This window comes from Salvelinus alpinus, chromosome 29 (assembly GCF_045679555.1).
Source record: "Salvelinus alpinus chromosome 29, SLU_Salpinus.1, whole genome shotgun sequence".
Classification (NCBI taxonomy): domain Eukaryota; kingdom Metazoa; phylum Chordata; class Actinopteri; order Salmoniformes; family Salmonidae; genus Salvelinus; species Salvelinus alpinus.
Genome location: NC_092114.1, coordinates 35,294,757 through 35,307,762, shown reverse-complemented (window position 1 = coordinate 35,307,762; position 13,006 = coordinate 35,294,757). Strand labels below are relative to the sequence as shown.

Below are 13,006 nucleotides of genomic sequence, written 5' to 3'. Positions count from 1 at the left end.
TTATTAAGCCCATTATGAATTTTCTTTTCATGATAAAAAAAATAGATGCAAGCACCCAATGAAGTCTCCTGATATGCAGATATAGATAGATAATTGGCTGTTCTTGTGATGACAGTTGCCTACTGATGTTAGTGTTGTCACCTCAGAAGAGTCCGTTTCTGGTGGTGTACTGTACATTATAAGATCTGCGTCTGTGCCAGCGTCTCCTTACAGCTGCACAGCAGCCACATAGCATACACTGCAAAAGAAAGATGGGGAGGCATGATTCACATGCAAAATATCATTGCAGAAATTAAACAGCTTATTGGATGAAACACTTTGTAAACTATTTTCACAGTACACATGTGAACACAAGCCTATACGTACACATAGCAGGATCCACAGGGGTACCAGAATGATAGCAATGCCACAAGGAATGATAATGGCCAAAGCCCAGCCAGGAAAACCTCCAACACTTGTGGTATTGAAAGTAGTGGTCAGCAAAAGGGTAGGAAGTGGTGTGGTGCTGGTAGTTGTTGTTGGGGCAACAGTGGTGGTCAGGAGACCTAGAATAGAAATGAAAATACATTTTAGAGGGATTATAAACTTGTAAAATGTCATATAACATAGATATATAAGTGTTTTGGAGATTGAGTATTATACACGTTACATGGTGTTTGATAACTCACTGTCATAAAAAACACACAGCAATGACAACCGTATGGTAACAAAAGCAGCATACCTGAGACTTTTAAGACTTCCTGTAGAAAACTACTAGGGTGGTTGACATCGTCCTCTTTGTATACATACGTCACGTTTGCTCTGATTTCAGTGCCATAAGCACTGTGGACATAAAAATGGGTTTTGTGTGACAGTTAAACATGTTCCCTTCATCCTGTTTAGCTGTACAAGCAGCAGCTAAATGAAATCTGCAGAAATTCTAAAGAGTGCAGTTGAGAAAGATGGGTTGGTTCAAGGTTATGACGTTGTACTTACATGAAGTCGGCGATGGGAAATTGAAACTGGTTGCCGTTTGGTTCACTGAGAAGTTGACGAAGCTAGAAGGGGACAAAACATCAAGTTGTCAACTACTATCATGACCTGAACATGACCATGGATGTATCGTATGTATAGAAGTACAGTATCTTACTAGTGTGTTAATTGAATCCTGTATCTGGACGTAGGTCTCATTGGTGAATGTGAGTCTATTACTTAGAGACTCCAGGGTTACATTGGTTATTTTGAAACCAAGGTTGATGGCAAATGAAGTATCTGAAAGTTCTGTGAGCAGATAAAAACATGGTCACTATAGCAACAGATCAAATGAACTGCTACAATTTAGGAGTTTCAACACCGTAAAAAAAACATTCAAGAAGTATTTAGATAGCAGGAGCAGTTGAATGTGTACTTAATAAGAAATTATTTTATAGAGTGGAAATAAATGTCTTCATGAAGCCTAATTTCTTAAACTCACTGATATAAGTTGCATTCTGGAAGGTGGTTTGAGTGGTCTTGGATTGAAGAGACAGTTGCTTCTTGACGGCACCAAGGACATCATCCTCAGTGGGGACTGGTGTTTTGAGGTTGAATATCAGTTTAACAAAAACCACGGCTGTGCCAAATCTAAGAAAAAATAATAATACATGGAAAATTACATTTCCTAAAGAAAATGTGTGTGCTTGCTAGCTTGTCTTAAAGTATTTATGATTTTAAAATAAGTCATAGTAGTGGCAGTCAATACAGTAGTAATGGTAGTGACTGGTTATAATTGGAAAAAGTAGGTAGATGGAAAGATTGATTGATGGATAAGGAAAGGATAGGATAGCCTGAACATATGAAAGTTGGTTTGGTCTCTCTAGCTTGAACGGTTCAAGAGTTAATATTATTTTTGGTGGGTTATTATATGCTAATTTATACTGAATTAAATTGTTTTAGTTTAGAAAGTTCAGAAAATGTTAAAATAATTCGAAAAAGTATGTAAGAAATCTAGTGGTCTTGCCTTCAGCAAGCACATTAATAATAATGGATTGTATTTATATTGCGCCTTTTGACCGATTGATGTACTCAAAGAGCTTTTCTAAAGAAAGGTTGACATTTTGGATGCTTTCATTAAAACATCAGTAGTTAACGACACAAGCATGGATATACATGGTTCATTGAAGCAAAGGTTCCTTGACTGACAAACTGTTAATTGAATTGTATGAAATAATTATAATAAATGATCTTGCTTACCTAGTTGTTGATGTCACTGAAGTCAAAAGTGTAGGAAGTGGTGTGGTGCTGGTAGTTGTTGTTGGGTTAACAGTGGTGGTCAGGAGACCTAGAAAATAAATGAAAATACATTTTAGAGGGATTAAAACTTGTAATATGTCATATAACAAAGTGTTTTCGAGATTGAGTATTATACACGTTACATGGTGTTTGATAACTCACTGTCATAAAAAAAACACAGCAATGACAACCGTATGGTAACAAAAGCAGCATACCTGAGACCTTTAAGACTTCCTGTAGAAAACTACCAGGGTGGTTGACATCGTCCTCTTTGTATACATACGTCACGTTTGCTCTGATTTCAGTGCCATAAGCACTGTGGACGTAAAAATGGGTTTTGTGTGAGAGTTAAACATGTTCCCTTCATCCTGTTTAGCTGTACAAGCAGCAGCTAAATGAAATCTGCAGAAATTCTAAAGAGTGCAGTTGAGAAAGATGGGTTGGTTCAAGGATATGACGTTGTACTTACATGAAGTCGGCGATGGGAAATTGAAACTGGTTGCCGTTTGGTTCACTGAGAAGTTGACGAAGCTAAAAGGGGACAAAACATCAAGTTGTCAACTACTATCATGACCTGAACATGACCATGGATGTATCTTATGTGTAGAAGTACAGTATCTTACTAGTGTGTTAATTGAATCCTGTATCTGGACGTAGGTCTCATTGGTGAATGTGAGTCTATTACTTAGAGACTCCAGGGTTACATTGGTTATTTTGAAACCAAGGTTGATGGCAAATGAAGTATCTGAAAGTTCTGTGAGCAGATAAAAACATGGTCACTATAGCAACAGATCAAATGAACTGCTACAATTTAGGAGTTTCAACACCGTAAAAAAAACATTCAAGAACTATTTAGATAGCAGGAGCAGTTGAATGTGTACTTAATAAGAAATTATTTTATAGAGTGGAAATAAATGTCTTCATGAAGCCTAATTTCTTAAACTCACTGATATAAGTTGCATTCTGGAAGGTGGTTTGAGTGGTCTTGGATTGAAGAGACAGTTGCTTCTTGACGGCACCAAGGACATCATCCTCAGTGGGGACTGGTGTTTTGAGGTTGAATATCAGTTTAACAAAAACCACGGCTGTGCCAAATCTAAGAGAAAATAATAATACATGGAAAATTACATATCCTAAAGAAAATGTGTGTGCTTGCTAGCTTGTCTTAAAGTATTCATGGTTGTAAAATAAGTTATAGTATTGGCAGTCACCGCAGTAGTAATGGTAGTGACTGGTTATAATTGGAAAAAGTAGGTAGATGGAAAGATTGATTGATTGATAAGAATAGGATAGGATAGGATAGCCTGAACATATGAAAGTTGGTTTGGTCTCTCTAGCTTGAACGGTTCAAGAGTAAATATTATTTTTGGTAGGTTATTATATGCTAATTTATACTCAATTAAATTGTTTTAGTTTAGAAAGTTTAGAAAATGTTAAAATAATTAGAAAAAGTATCTAAGAAATCTAGTGGTCTTGCCTTCAGCAAGCACATTAATAATAATGGATTAGATTTATATTGCGCCTTTTGACCGATTGATGTACTCAAAGAGCTTTTCTAAAGAAAAGTTAACATTTTGGATGCTTTCATTAAAACATCAGTAGTTAACGACACAAGCATGGATATACATGGTTCATTGTTGCAAAGGTTACTCAATTGACAAAGTGTTCATTGAATTGTATGAAATAATTATAATAAATGATCTTGCTTACCTAGTTGTTGATGTCACTGAAGTCAAAAGGGTAGGAAGTGGTGTGGTGCTGGTAGTTGTTGTTGGGGCAACAGTGGTGGTCAGGAGACCTAGAAAATAAATGAAAATACATTTTAGAGGGATTATAAACTTGTAATATGTCATATAACATCGATATATAAGTGTTTTCGAGATTGAGTATTATACACGTTACATGGTGTTTGATAACTCACTGTCATAAAAAAAACATAGAAATGACAACCGTATGGTAATGAAAGCAGCATACCTGAGACTTTTAAGACTTCCTGTAGAAAACTACTAGGGTGGTTGACATCTTCCTCTTTGTATACATACGTCACGTTTGCCGTGATTTCAGTGCCATCATCACTGTGGACGTGAAAATGGGTTTTGTGTGAGAGTTAAACATGCTCCCTTCATCCTGTTTAGCTGTACAAGCAGCAGCTAAATGAAATATGCAGAAATTCTAAAGAGTGCAGTTGAGAAAGATGGGTTGGTTCAAGGATATGACGTTGTACTTACATGAAGTCGGCGATGGGAAATTGAAACTGTTTGCCGTCTGGTTCACTGAGAACCTTATGGAGCTAAAAGGGGACAAAACATCAAGTTGTCAACTACTATCATGACCTGAACATGACCATGAATGTATCTTATGTGTAGAAGTACAGTATATCTTACTAGTTTGTTAATTGAATCCTGGATCTGGAGTTTGGTCTCATTGGTGAGTGTGAGTCTATTACTTAGAGACTCCTGGGTTACATTGGTTATTTTGAAACCAAGGTCGATGGCAAATGAAGTATCTGTAAGTTCTGTGAGCACACAAAAAAATGGTCACTATAGCAACAGATCAAATGAACTGCTACAATTTAGGAGTTTCAACAACATTAAAAAACATTCAAGAAGTATTTAGATAGCAGGAGCAGTTGAATGTTTACTCATTAAGAAATTATATTATAGAGTGGAAATAAATGTCTTCATGAAGCCTAATTTGTGGAACTCACTGATATAAGTTGCATTCTGGAAGGTGGTTTGAGTGGTCGTGAATTGAGGAGACAGTTGCTTCTTGACGGCACCAAGGACATCATCCTCAGTGGGGACTGGTGTTTTGACCTTGAATATCAGTTGAACAAAAACCCCCACTGTGCCGAATCTAAGAGAAAATAATAATACATGGAAAATTACATTTCCTAAAGAAAATGTGTGTACTTGCTAGCTTGTCTTAAAGTATTCATGGTTGTAAAATAAGTTATAGTATTGGCAGTCACCGCAGTAGTAATGGTAGTGACTGGTTATAATTGGAAAAAGTAGGTAGATGGAAAGATTGATTGATGGATAAGAATAGGATAGGATAGGATAGGATAGCCTGAACATATGAAAGTTGGTTCGGTCTCTCTAGCTTGAACGGTTCAAGAGTTAATATTATTTTTGGTAGGTTATTATATGCTAATTTATACTCAATTAAATTGTTTTAGTTTAGAAAGTTTAGAAAATGTTAAAATAATTAGAAAAAGTATCTAAGAAATCTAGTGGTCTTGCCTTCAGCAAGCACATTAATAATAATGGATTAGATTTATATTGCGCCTTTTGACCGATTGATGTACTCAAAGAGCTTTTCTAAAGAAAAGTTAACATTTTGGATGCTTTCATTAAAACATCAGTAGTTAACGACACAAGCATGGATATACATGGTTCATTGTTGCAAAGGTTACTCAATTGACAAAGTGTTCATTGAATTGTATGAAATAATTATAATAAATTATCTTGCTTACCTAGTTGTTGATGTCACTGAAGTCAAAAGGGTAGGAAGTGGTGTGATGCTGGTAGTTGTTGTTGGGGCAACAGTGGTGGTCAGGAGACCTAGAAAATAAATGAAAATACATTTTAGAGGGATTATAAACTTGTAATATGTCATATAACATAGATATATAAGTGTTTTCGAGATTGAGTATTATACACGTTACATGGTGTTTGATAACTCACTGTCATAAAAAAAACATAGAAATGACAACCGTATGGTAATGAAAGCAGCATACCTGAGACTTTTAAGACTTCCTGTAGAAAACTACTAGGGTGGTTGACATCTTCCTCTTTGTATACATACGTCACGTTTGCCGTGATTTCAGTGCCATCATCACTGTGGATGTGAAAATGGGTTTTGTGTGAGAGTTAAACATGCTCCCTTCATCCTGTTTAGCTGTACAAGCAGCAGCTAAATTAAATATGCAGAAATTCTAAAGAGGGCAGTTGAGAAAGATGGGTTGGTTCAAGGATATGACGTTGTACTTACATGAAGTCGGCGATGGGAAATTGAAACTGTTTGCCGTCTGGTTCACTGAGAACCTTATGGAGCTAAAAGGGGACAAAACATCAAGTTGTCAACTACTATCATGACCTGAACATGACCATGAATGTATCTTATGTGTAGAAGTACAGTATATCTTACTAGTTTGTTAATTGAATCCTGGATCTGGAGTTTGGTCTCATTGGTGAGTGTGAGTCTATTACTTAGAGACTCCTGGGTTACATTGGTTATTTTGAAACCAAGGTCGATGGCAAATGAAGTATCTGTAAGTTCTGTGAGCACACAAAAAAATGGTCACTATAGCAACAGATCAAATGAACTGCTACAATTTAGGAGTTTCAACAACATTAAAAAACATTCAAGAAGTATTTAGATAGCAGGAGCAGTTGAATGTTTACTCATTAAGAAATTATATTATAGAGTGGAAATAAATGTCTTCATGAAGCCTAATTTGTGGAACTCACTGATATAAGTTGCATTCTGGAAGGTGGTTTGAGTGGTCGTGAATTGAGGAGACAGTTGCTTCTTGACGGCACCAAGGACATCATCCTCAGTGGGGACTGGTGTTTTGACCTTGAATATCAGTTGAACAAAAACCCCCACTGTGCCGAATCTAAGAGAAAATAATAATACATGGAAAATTACATTTCCTAAAGAAAATGTGTGTACTTGCTAGCTTGTCTTAAAGTATTCATGGTTGTAAAATAAGTTATAGTATTGGCAGTCACCGCAGTAGTAATGGTAGTGACTGGTTATAATTGGAAGAAGTAGGTAGATGGAAAGATTGATTGATGGATAAGAATAGGATAGGATAGGATAGGATAGCCTGAACATATGAAAGTTGGTTCGGTCTCTCTAGCTTGAACGGTTCAAGAGTTAATATTATTTTTGGTAGGTTATTATATGCTAATTTATACTCAATTAAATTGTTTTAGTTTAGAAAGTTTAGAAAATGTTAAAATAATTAGAAAAAGTATCTAAGAAATCTAGTGGTCTTGCCTTCAGCAAGCACATTAATAATAATGGATTAGATTTATATTGCGCCTTTTGACCGATTGATGTACTCAAAGAGCTTTTCTAAAGAAAAGTTAACATTTTGGATGCTTTCATTAAAACATCAGTAGTTAACGACACAAGCATGGATATACATGGTTCATTGTTGCAAAGGTTACTCAATTGACAAAGTGTTCATTGAATTGTATGAAATAATTATAATAAATGATCTTGCTTACCTAGTTGTTGATGTCACTGAAGTCAAAAGGGTAGGAAGTGGTGTGGTGCTGGTAGTTGTTGTTGGGGCAACAGTGGTGGTCAGGAGACCTAGAAAATAAATGAAAATACATTTTAGAGGGATTATAAACTTGTAATATGTCATATAACATAGATATATAAGTGTTTTCGAGATTGAGTATTATACACGTTACATGGTGTTTGATAACTCACTGTCATAAAAAAAACATAGAAATGACAACCGTATGGTAATGAAAGCAGCATACCTGAGACTTTTAAGACTTCCTGTAGAAAACTACTAGGGTGGTTGACATCTTCCTCTTTGTATACATACGTCACGTTTGCCGTGATTTCAGTGCCATCATCACTGTGGACGTGAAAATGGGTTTTGTGTGAGAGTTAAACATGCTCCCTTCATCCTGTTTAGCTGTACAAGCAGCAGCTAAATGAAATATGCAGAAATTCTAAAGAGTGCAGTTGAGAAAGATGGGTTGGTTCAAGGATATGACGTTGTACTTACATGAAGTCGGCGATGGGAAATTGAAACTGTTTGCCGTCTGGTTCACTGAGAACCTTATGGAGCTAAAAGGGGACAAAACATCAAGTTGTCAACTACTATCATGACCTGAACATGACCATGAATGTATCTTATGTGTAGAAGTACAGTATATCTTACTAGTTTGTTAATTGAATCCTGGATCTGGAGTTTGGTCTCATTGGTGAGTGTGAGTCTATTACTTAGAGACTCCTGGGTTACATTGGTTATTTTGAAACCAAGGTCGATGGCAAATGAAGTATCTGTAAGTTCTGTGAGCACACAAAAAAATGGTCACTATAGCAACAGATCAAATGAACTGCTACAATTTAGGAGTTTCAACAACATTAAAAAACATTCAAGAAGTATTTAGATAGCAGGAGCAGTTGAATGTTTACTCATTAAGAAATTATATTATAGAGTGGAAATAAATGTCTTCATGAAGCCTAATTTGTGGAACTCACTGATATAAGTTGCATTCTGGAAGGTGGTTTGAGTGGTCGTGAATTGAGGAGACAGTTGCTTCTTGACGGCACCAAGGACATCATCCTCAGTGGGGACTGGTGTTTTGACCTTGAATATCAGTTGAACAAAAACCCCCACTGTGCCGAATCTAAGAGAAAATAATAATACATGGAAAATTACATTTCCTAAAGAAAATGTGTGTACTTGCTAGCTTGTCTTAAAGTATTCATGGTTGTAAAATAAGTTATAGTATTGGCAGTCACCGCAGTAGTAATGGTAGTGACTGGTTATAATTGGAAGAAGTAGGTAGATGGAAAGATTGATTGATGGATAAGAATAGGATAGGATAGGATAGGATAGCCTGAACATATGAAAGTTGGTTCGGTCTCTCTAGCTTGAACGGTTCAAGAGTTAATATTATTTTTGGTAGGTTATTATATGCTAATTTATACTCAATTAAATTGTTTTAGTTTAGAAAGTTTAGAAAATGTTAAAATAATTAGAAAAAGTATCTAAGAAATCTAGTGGTCTTGCCTTCAGCAAGCACATTAATAATAATGGATTAGATTTATATTGCGCCTTTTGACCGATTGATGTACTCAAAGAGCTTTTCTAAAGAAAAGTTAACATTTTGGATGCTTTCATTAAAACATCAGTAGTTAACGACACAAGCATGGATATACATGGTTCATTGTTGCAAAGGTTACTCAATTGACAAAGTGTTCATTGAATTGTATGAAATAATTATAATAAATGATCTTGCTTACCTAGTTGTTGATGTCACTGAAGTCAAAAGGGTAGGAAGTGGTGTGGTGCTGGTAGTTGTTGTTGGGGCAACAGTGGTGGTCAGGAGACCTAGAAAATAAATGAAAATACATTTTAGAGGGATTATAAACTTGTAATATGTCATATAACATAGATATATAAGTGTTTTCGAGATTGAGTATTATACACGTTACATGGTGTTTGATAACTCACTGTCATAAAAAAAACATAGAAATGACAACCGTATGGTAATGAAAGCAGCATACCTGAGACTTTTAAGACTTCCTGTAGAAAACTACTAGGGTGGTTGACATCTTCCTCTTTGTATACATACGTCACGTTTGCCGTGATTTCAGTGCCATCATCACTGTGGACGTGAAAATGGGTTTTGTGTGAGAGTTAAACATGCTCCCTTCATCCTGTTTAGCTGTACAAGCAGCAGCTAAATGAAATATGCAGAAATTCTAAAGAGTGCAGTTGAGAAAGATGGGTTGGTTCAAGGATATGACGTTGTACTTACATGAAGTCGGCGATGGGAAATTGAAACTGTTTGCCGTCTGGTTCACTGAGAACCTTATGGAGCTAAAAGGGGACAAAACATCAAGTTGTCAACTACTATCATGACCTGAACATGACCATGAATGTATCTTATGTGTAGAAGTACAGTATATCTTACTAGTTTGTTAATTGAATCCTGGATCTGGAGTTTGGTCTCATTGGTGAGTGTGAGTCTATTACTTAGAGACTCCTGGGTTACATTGGTTATTTTGAAACCAAGGTCGATGGCAAATGAAGTATCTGTAAGTTCTGTGAGCACACAAAAAAATGGTCACTATAGCAACAGATCAAATGAACTGCTACAATTTAGGAGTTTCAACAACATTAAAAAACATTCAAGAAGTATTTAGATAGCAGGAGCAGTTGAATGTTTACTCATTAAGAAATTATATTATAGAGTGGAAATAAATGTCTTCATGAAGCCTAATTTGTGGAACTCACTGATATAAGTTGCATTCTGGAAGGTGGTTTGAGTGGTCGTGAATTGAGGAGACAGTTGCTTCTTGACGGCACCAAGGACATCATCCTCAGTGGGGACTGGTGTTTTGACCTTGAATATCAGTTGAACAAAAACCCCCACTGTGCCGAATCTAAGAGAAAATAATAATACATGGAAAATTACATTTCCTAAAGAAAATGTGTGTACTTGCTAGCTTGTCTTAAAGTATTCATGGTTGTAAAATAAGTTATAGTATTGGCAGTCACCGCAGTAGTAATGGTAGTGACTGGTTATAATTGGAAAAAGTAGGTAGATGGAAAGATTGATTGATGGATAAGAATAGGATAGGATAGGATAGGATAGGATAGCCTGAACATATGAAAGTTGGTTCGGTCTCTCTAGCTTGAACGGTTCAAGAGTTAATATTATTTTTGGTAGGTTATTATATGCTAATTTATACTCAATTAAATTGTTTTAGTTTAGAAAGTTTAGAAAATGTTAAAATAATTAGAAAAAGTATCTAAGAAATCTAGTGGTCTTGCCTTCAGCAAGCACATTAATAATAATGGATTAGATTTATATTGCGCCTTTTGACCGATTGATGTACTCAAAGAGCTTTTCTAAAGAAAAGTTAACATTTTGGATGCTTTCATTAAAACATCAGTAGTTAACGACACAAGCATGGATATACATGGTTCATTGTTGCAAAGGTTACTCAATTGACAAAGTGTTCATTGAATTGTATGAAATAATTATAATAAATGATCTTGCTTACCTAGTTGTTGATGTCACTGAAGTCAAAAGGGTAGGAAGTGGTGTGGTGCTGGTAGTTGTTGTTGGGGCAACAGTGGTGGTCAGGAGACCTAGAAAATAAATGAAAATACATTTTAGAGGGATTATAAACTTGTAATATGTCATATAACATAGATATATAAGTGTTTTCGAGATTGAGTATTATACACGTTACATGGTGTTTGATAACTCACTGTCATAAAAAAAACATAGAAATGACAACCGTATGGTAATGAAAGCAGCATACCTGAGACTTTTAAGACTTCCTGTAGAAAACTACTAGGGTGGTTGACATCTTCCTCTTTGTATACATACGTCACGTTTGCCGTGATTTCAGTGCCATCATCACTGTGGACGTGAAAATGGGTTTTGTGTGAGAGTTAAACATGCTCCCTTCATCCTGTTTAGCTGTACAAGCAGCAGCTAAATGAAATATGCAGAAATTCTAAAGAGTGCAGTTGAGAAAGATGGGTTGGTTCAAGGATATGACGTTGTACTTACATGAAGTCGGCGATGGGAAATTGAAACTGTTTGCCGTCTGGTTCACTGAGAACCTTATGGAGCTAAAAGGGGACAAAACATCAAGTTGTCAACTACTATCATGACCTGAACATGACCATGAATGTATCTTATGTGTAGAAGTACAGTATATCTTACTAGTTTGTTAATTGAATCCTGGATCTGGAGTTTGGTCTCATTGGTGAGTGTGAGTCTATTACTTAGAGACTCCTGGGTTACATTGGTTATTTTGAAACCAAGGTCGATGGCAAATGAAGTATCTGTAAGTTCTGTGAGCACACAAAAAAATGGTCACTATAGCAACAGATCAAATGAACTGCTACAATTTAGGAGTTTCAACAACATTAAAAAACATTCAAGAAGTATTTAGATAGCAGGAGCAGTTGAATGTTTACTCATTAAGAAATTATATTATAGAGTGGAAATAAATGTCTTCATGAAGCCTAATTTGTGGAACTCACTGATATAAGTTGCATTCTGGAAGGTGGTTTGAGTGGTCGTGAATTGAGGAGACAGTTGCTTCTTGACGGCACCAAGGACATCATCCTCAGTGGGGACTGGTGTTTTGACCTTGAATATCAGTTGAACAAAAACCCCCACTGTGCCGAATCTAAGAGAAAATAATAATACATGGAAAATTACATTTCCTAAAGAAAATGTGTGTACTTGCTAGCTTGTCTTAAAGTATTCATGGTTGTAAAATAAGTTATAGTATTGGCAGTCACCGCAGTAGTAATGGTAGTGACTGGTTATAATTGGAAAAAGTAGGTAGATGGAAAGATTGATTGATGGATAAGAATAGGATAGGATAGGATAGGATAGCCTGAACATATGAAAGTTGGTTCGGTCTCTCTAGCTTGAACGGTTCAAGAGTTAATATTATTTTTGGTAGGTTATTATATGCTAATTTATACTCAATTAAATTGTTTTAGTTTAGAAAGTTTAGAAAATGTTAAAATAATTAGAAAAAGTATCTAAGAAATCTAGTGGTCTTGCCTTCAGCAAGCACATTAATAATAATGGATTAGATTTATATTGCGCCTTTTGACCGATTGATGTACTCAAAGAGCTTTTCTAAAGAAAAGTTAACATTTTGGATGCTTTCATTAAAACATCAGTAGTTAACGACACAAGCATGGATATACATGGTTCATTGTTGCAAAGGTTACTCAATTGACAAAGTGTTCATTGAATTGTATGAAATAATTATAATAAATGATCTTGCTTACCTAGTTGTTGATGTCACTGAAGTCAAAAGGGTAGGAAGTGGTGTGGTGCTGGTAGTTGTTGTTGGGGCAACAGTGGTGGTCAGGAGACCTAGAAAATAAATGAAAATACATTTTAGAGGGATTATAAACTTGTAATATGTCATATAACATAGATATATAAGTGTTTTCGAGATTGAGTATTATACACGTTACATGGTGTTTGATAACTCACTGTCA

At 35.7% G+C, this 13,006-nt stretch overlaps 1 protein-coding gene and 2 long non-coding RNA genes across 3 annotated transcripts in view; all 3 read right to left on the bottom strand.

Annotated features, from left to right (window-relative positions):
- Positions 1–755: 755 nt before the first annotated feature.
- On the bottom strand, positions 756–1,599 carry LOC139558584 (uncharacterized). Its single transcript, XR_011671601.1, has 4 exons — positions 1,454–1,599; positions 1,130–1,260; positions 976–1,037; positions 756–822 (listed from the first exon to the last, which is right to left on the bottom strand). It is a non-coding gene; the product is annotated as an uncharacterized lncRNA (long non-coding RNA).
- An 883-nt stretch (positions 1,600–2,482) lies between these two features.
- LOC139558586 (uncharacterized) lies at positions 2,483–3,343 on the bottom strand. The gene is made up of 4 exons (XR_011671602.1): positions 3,198–3,343; positions 2,874–3,004; positions 2,720–2,781; positions 2,483–2,566 (listed from the first exon to the last, which is right to left on the bottom strand). It is a non-coding gene; the product is annotated as an uncharacterized lncRNA (long non-coding RNA).
- Positions 3,344–3,960: 617 nt separating this feature from the next.
- The window catches only part of LOC139558902 (mucin-3A-like), a 37,106-nt gene continuing 28,060 nt past the window's right edge, over positions 3,961–13,006 (bottom strand). The window contains exons 70-94 of the mRNA XM_071374411.1: positions 12,791–12,878; positions 12,023–12,171; positions 11,700–11,830; positions 11,544–11,605; positions 11,290–11,390; positions 11,026–11,113; positions 10,253–10,401; positions 9,930–10,060; positions 9,774–9,835; positions 9,520–9,620; positions 9,256–9,343; positions 8,488–8,636; positions 8,165–8,295; positions 8,009–8,070; positions 7,755–7,855; positions 7,491–7,578; positions 6,723–6,871; positions 6,400–6,530; positions 6,244–6,305; positions 5,990–6,090; positions 5,726–5,813; positions 4,958–5,106; positions 4,635–4,765; positions 4,479–4,540; positions 3,961–4,048 (exon numbers count right to left, since the gene is read on the bottom strand). Coding sequence (XP_071230512.1) covers positions 3,961–4,048; positions 4,479–4,540; positions 4,635–4,765; positions 4,958–5,106; positions 5,726–5,813; positions 5,990–6,090; positions 6,244–6,305; positions 6,400–6,530; positions 6,723–6,871; positions 7,491–7,578; positions 7,755–7,855; positions 8,009–8,070; positions 8,165–8,295; positions 8,488–8,636; positions 9,256–9,343; positions 9,520–9,620; positions 9,774–9,835; positions 9,930–10,060; positions 10,253–10,401; positions 11,026–11,113; positions 11,290–11,390; positions 11,544–11,605; positions 11,700–11,830; positions 12,023–12,171; positions 12,791–12,878 — 2,642 coding nt within the window. The remainder of the gene's footprint in view (positions 4,049–4,478; positions 4,541–4,634; positions 4,766–4,957; positions 5,107–5,725; positions 5,814–5,989; positions 6,091–6,243; positions 6,306–6,399; positions 6,531–6,722; positions 6,872–7,490; positions 7,579–7,754; positions 7,856–8,008; positions 8,071–8,164; positions 8,296–8,487; positions 8,637–9,255; positions 9,344–9,519; positions 9,621–9,773; positions 9,836–9,929; positions 10,061–10,252; positions 10,402–11,025; positions 11,114–11,289; positions 11,391–11,543; positions 11,606–11,699; positions 11,831–12,022; positions 12,172–12,790; positions 12,879–13,006) is intronic.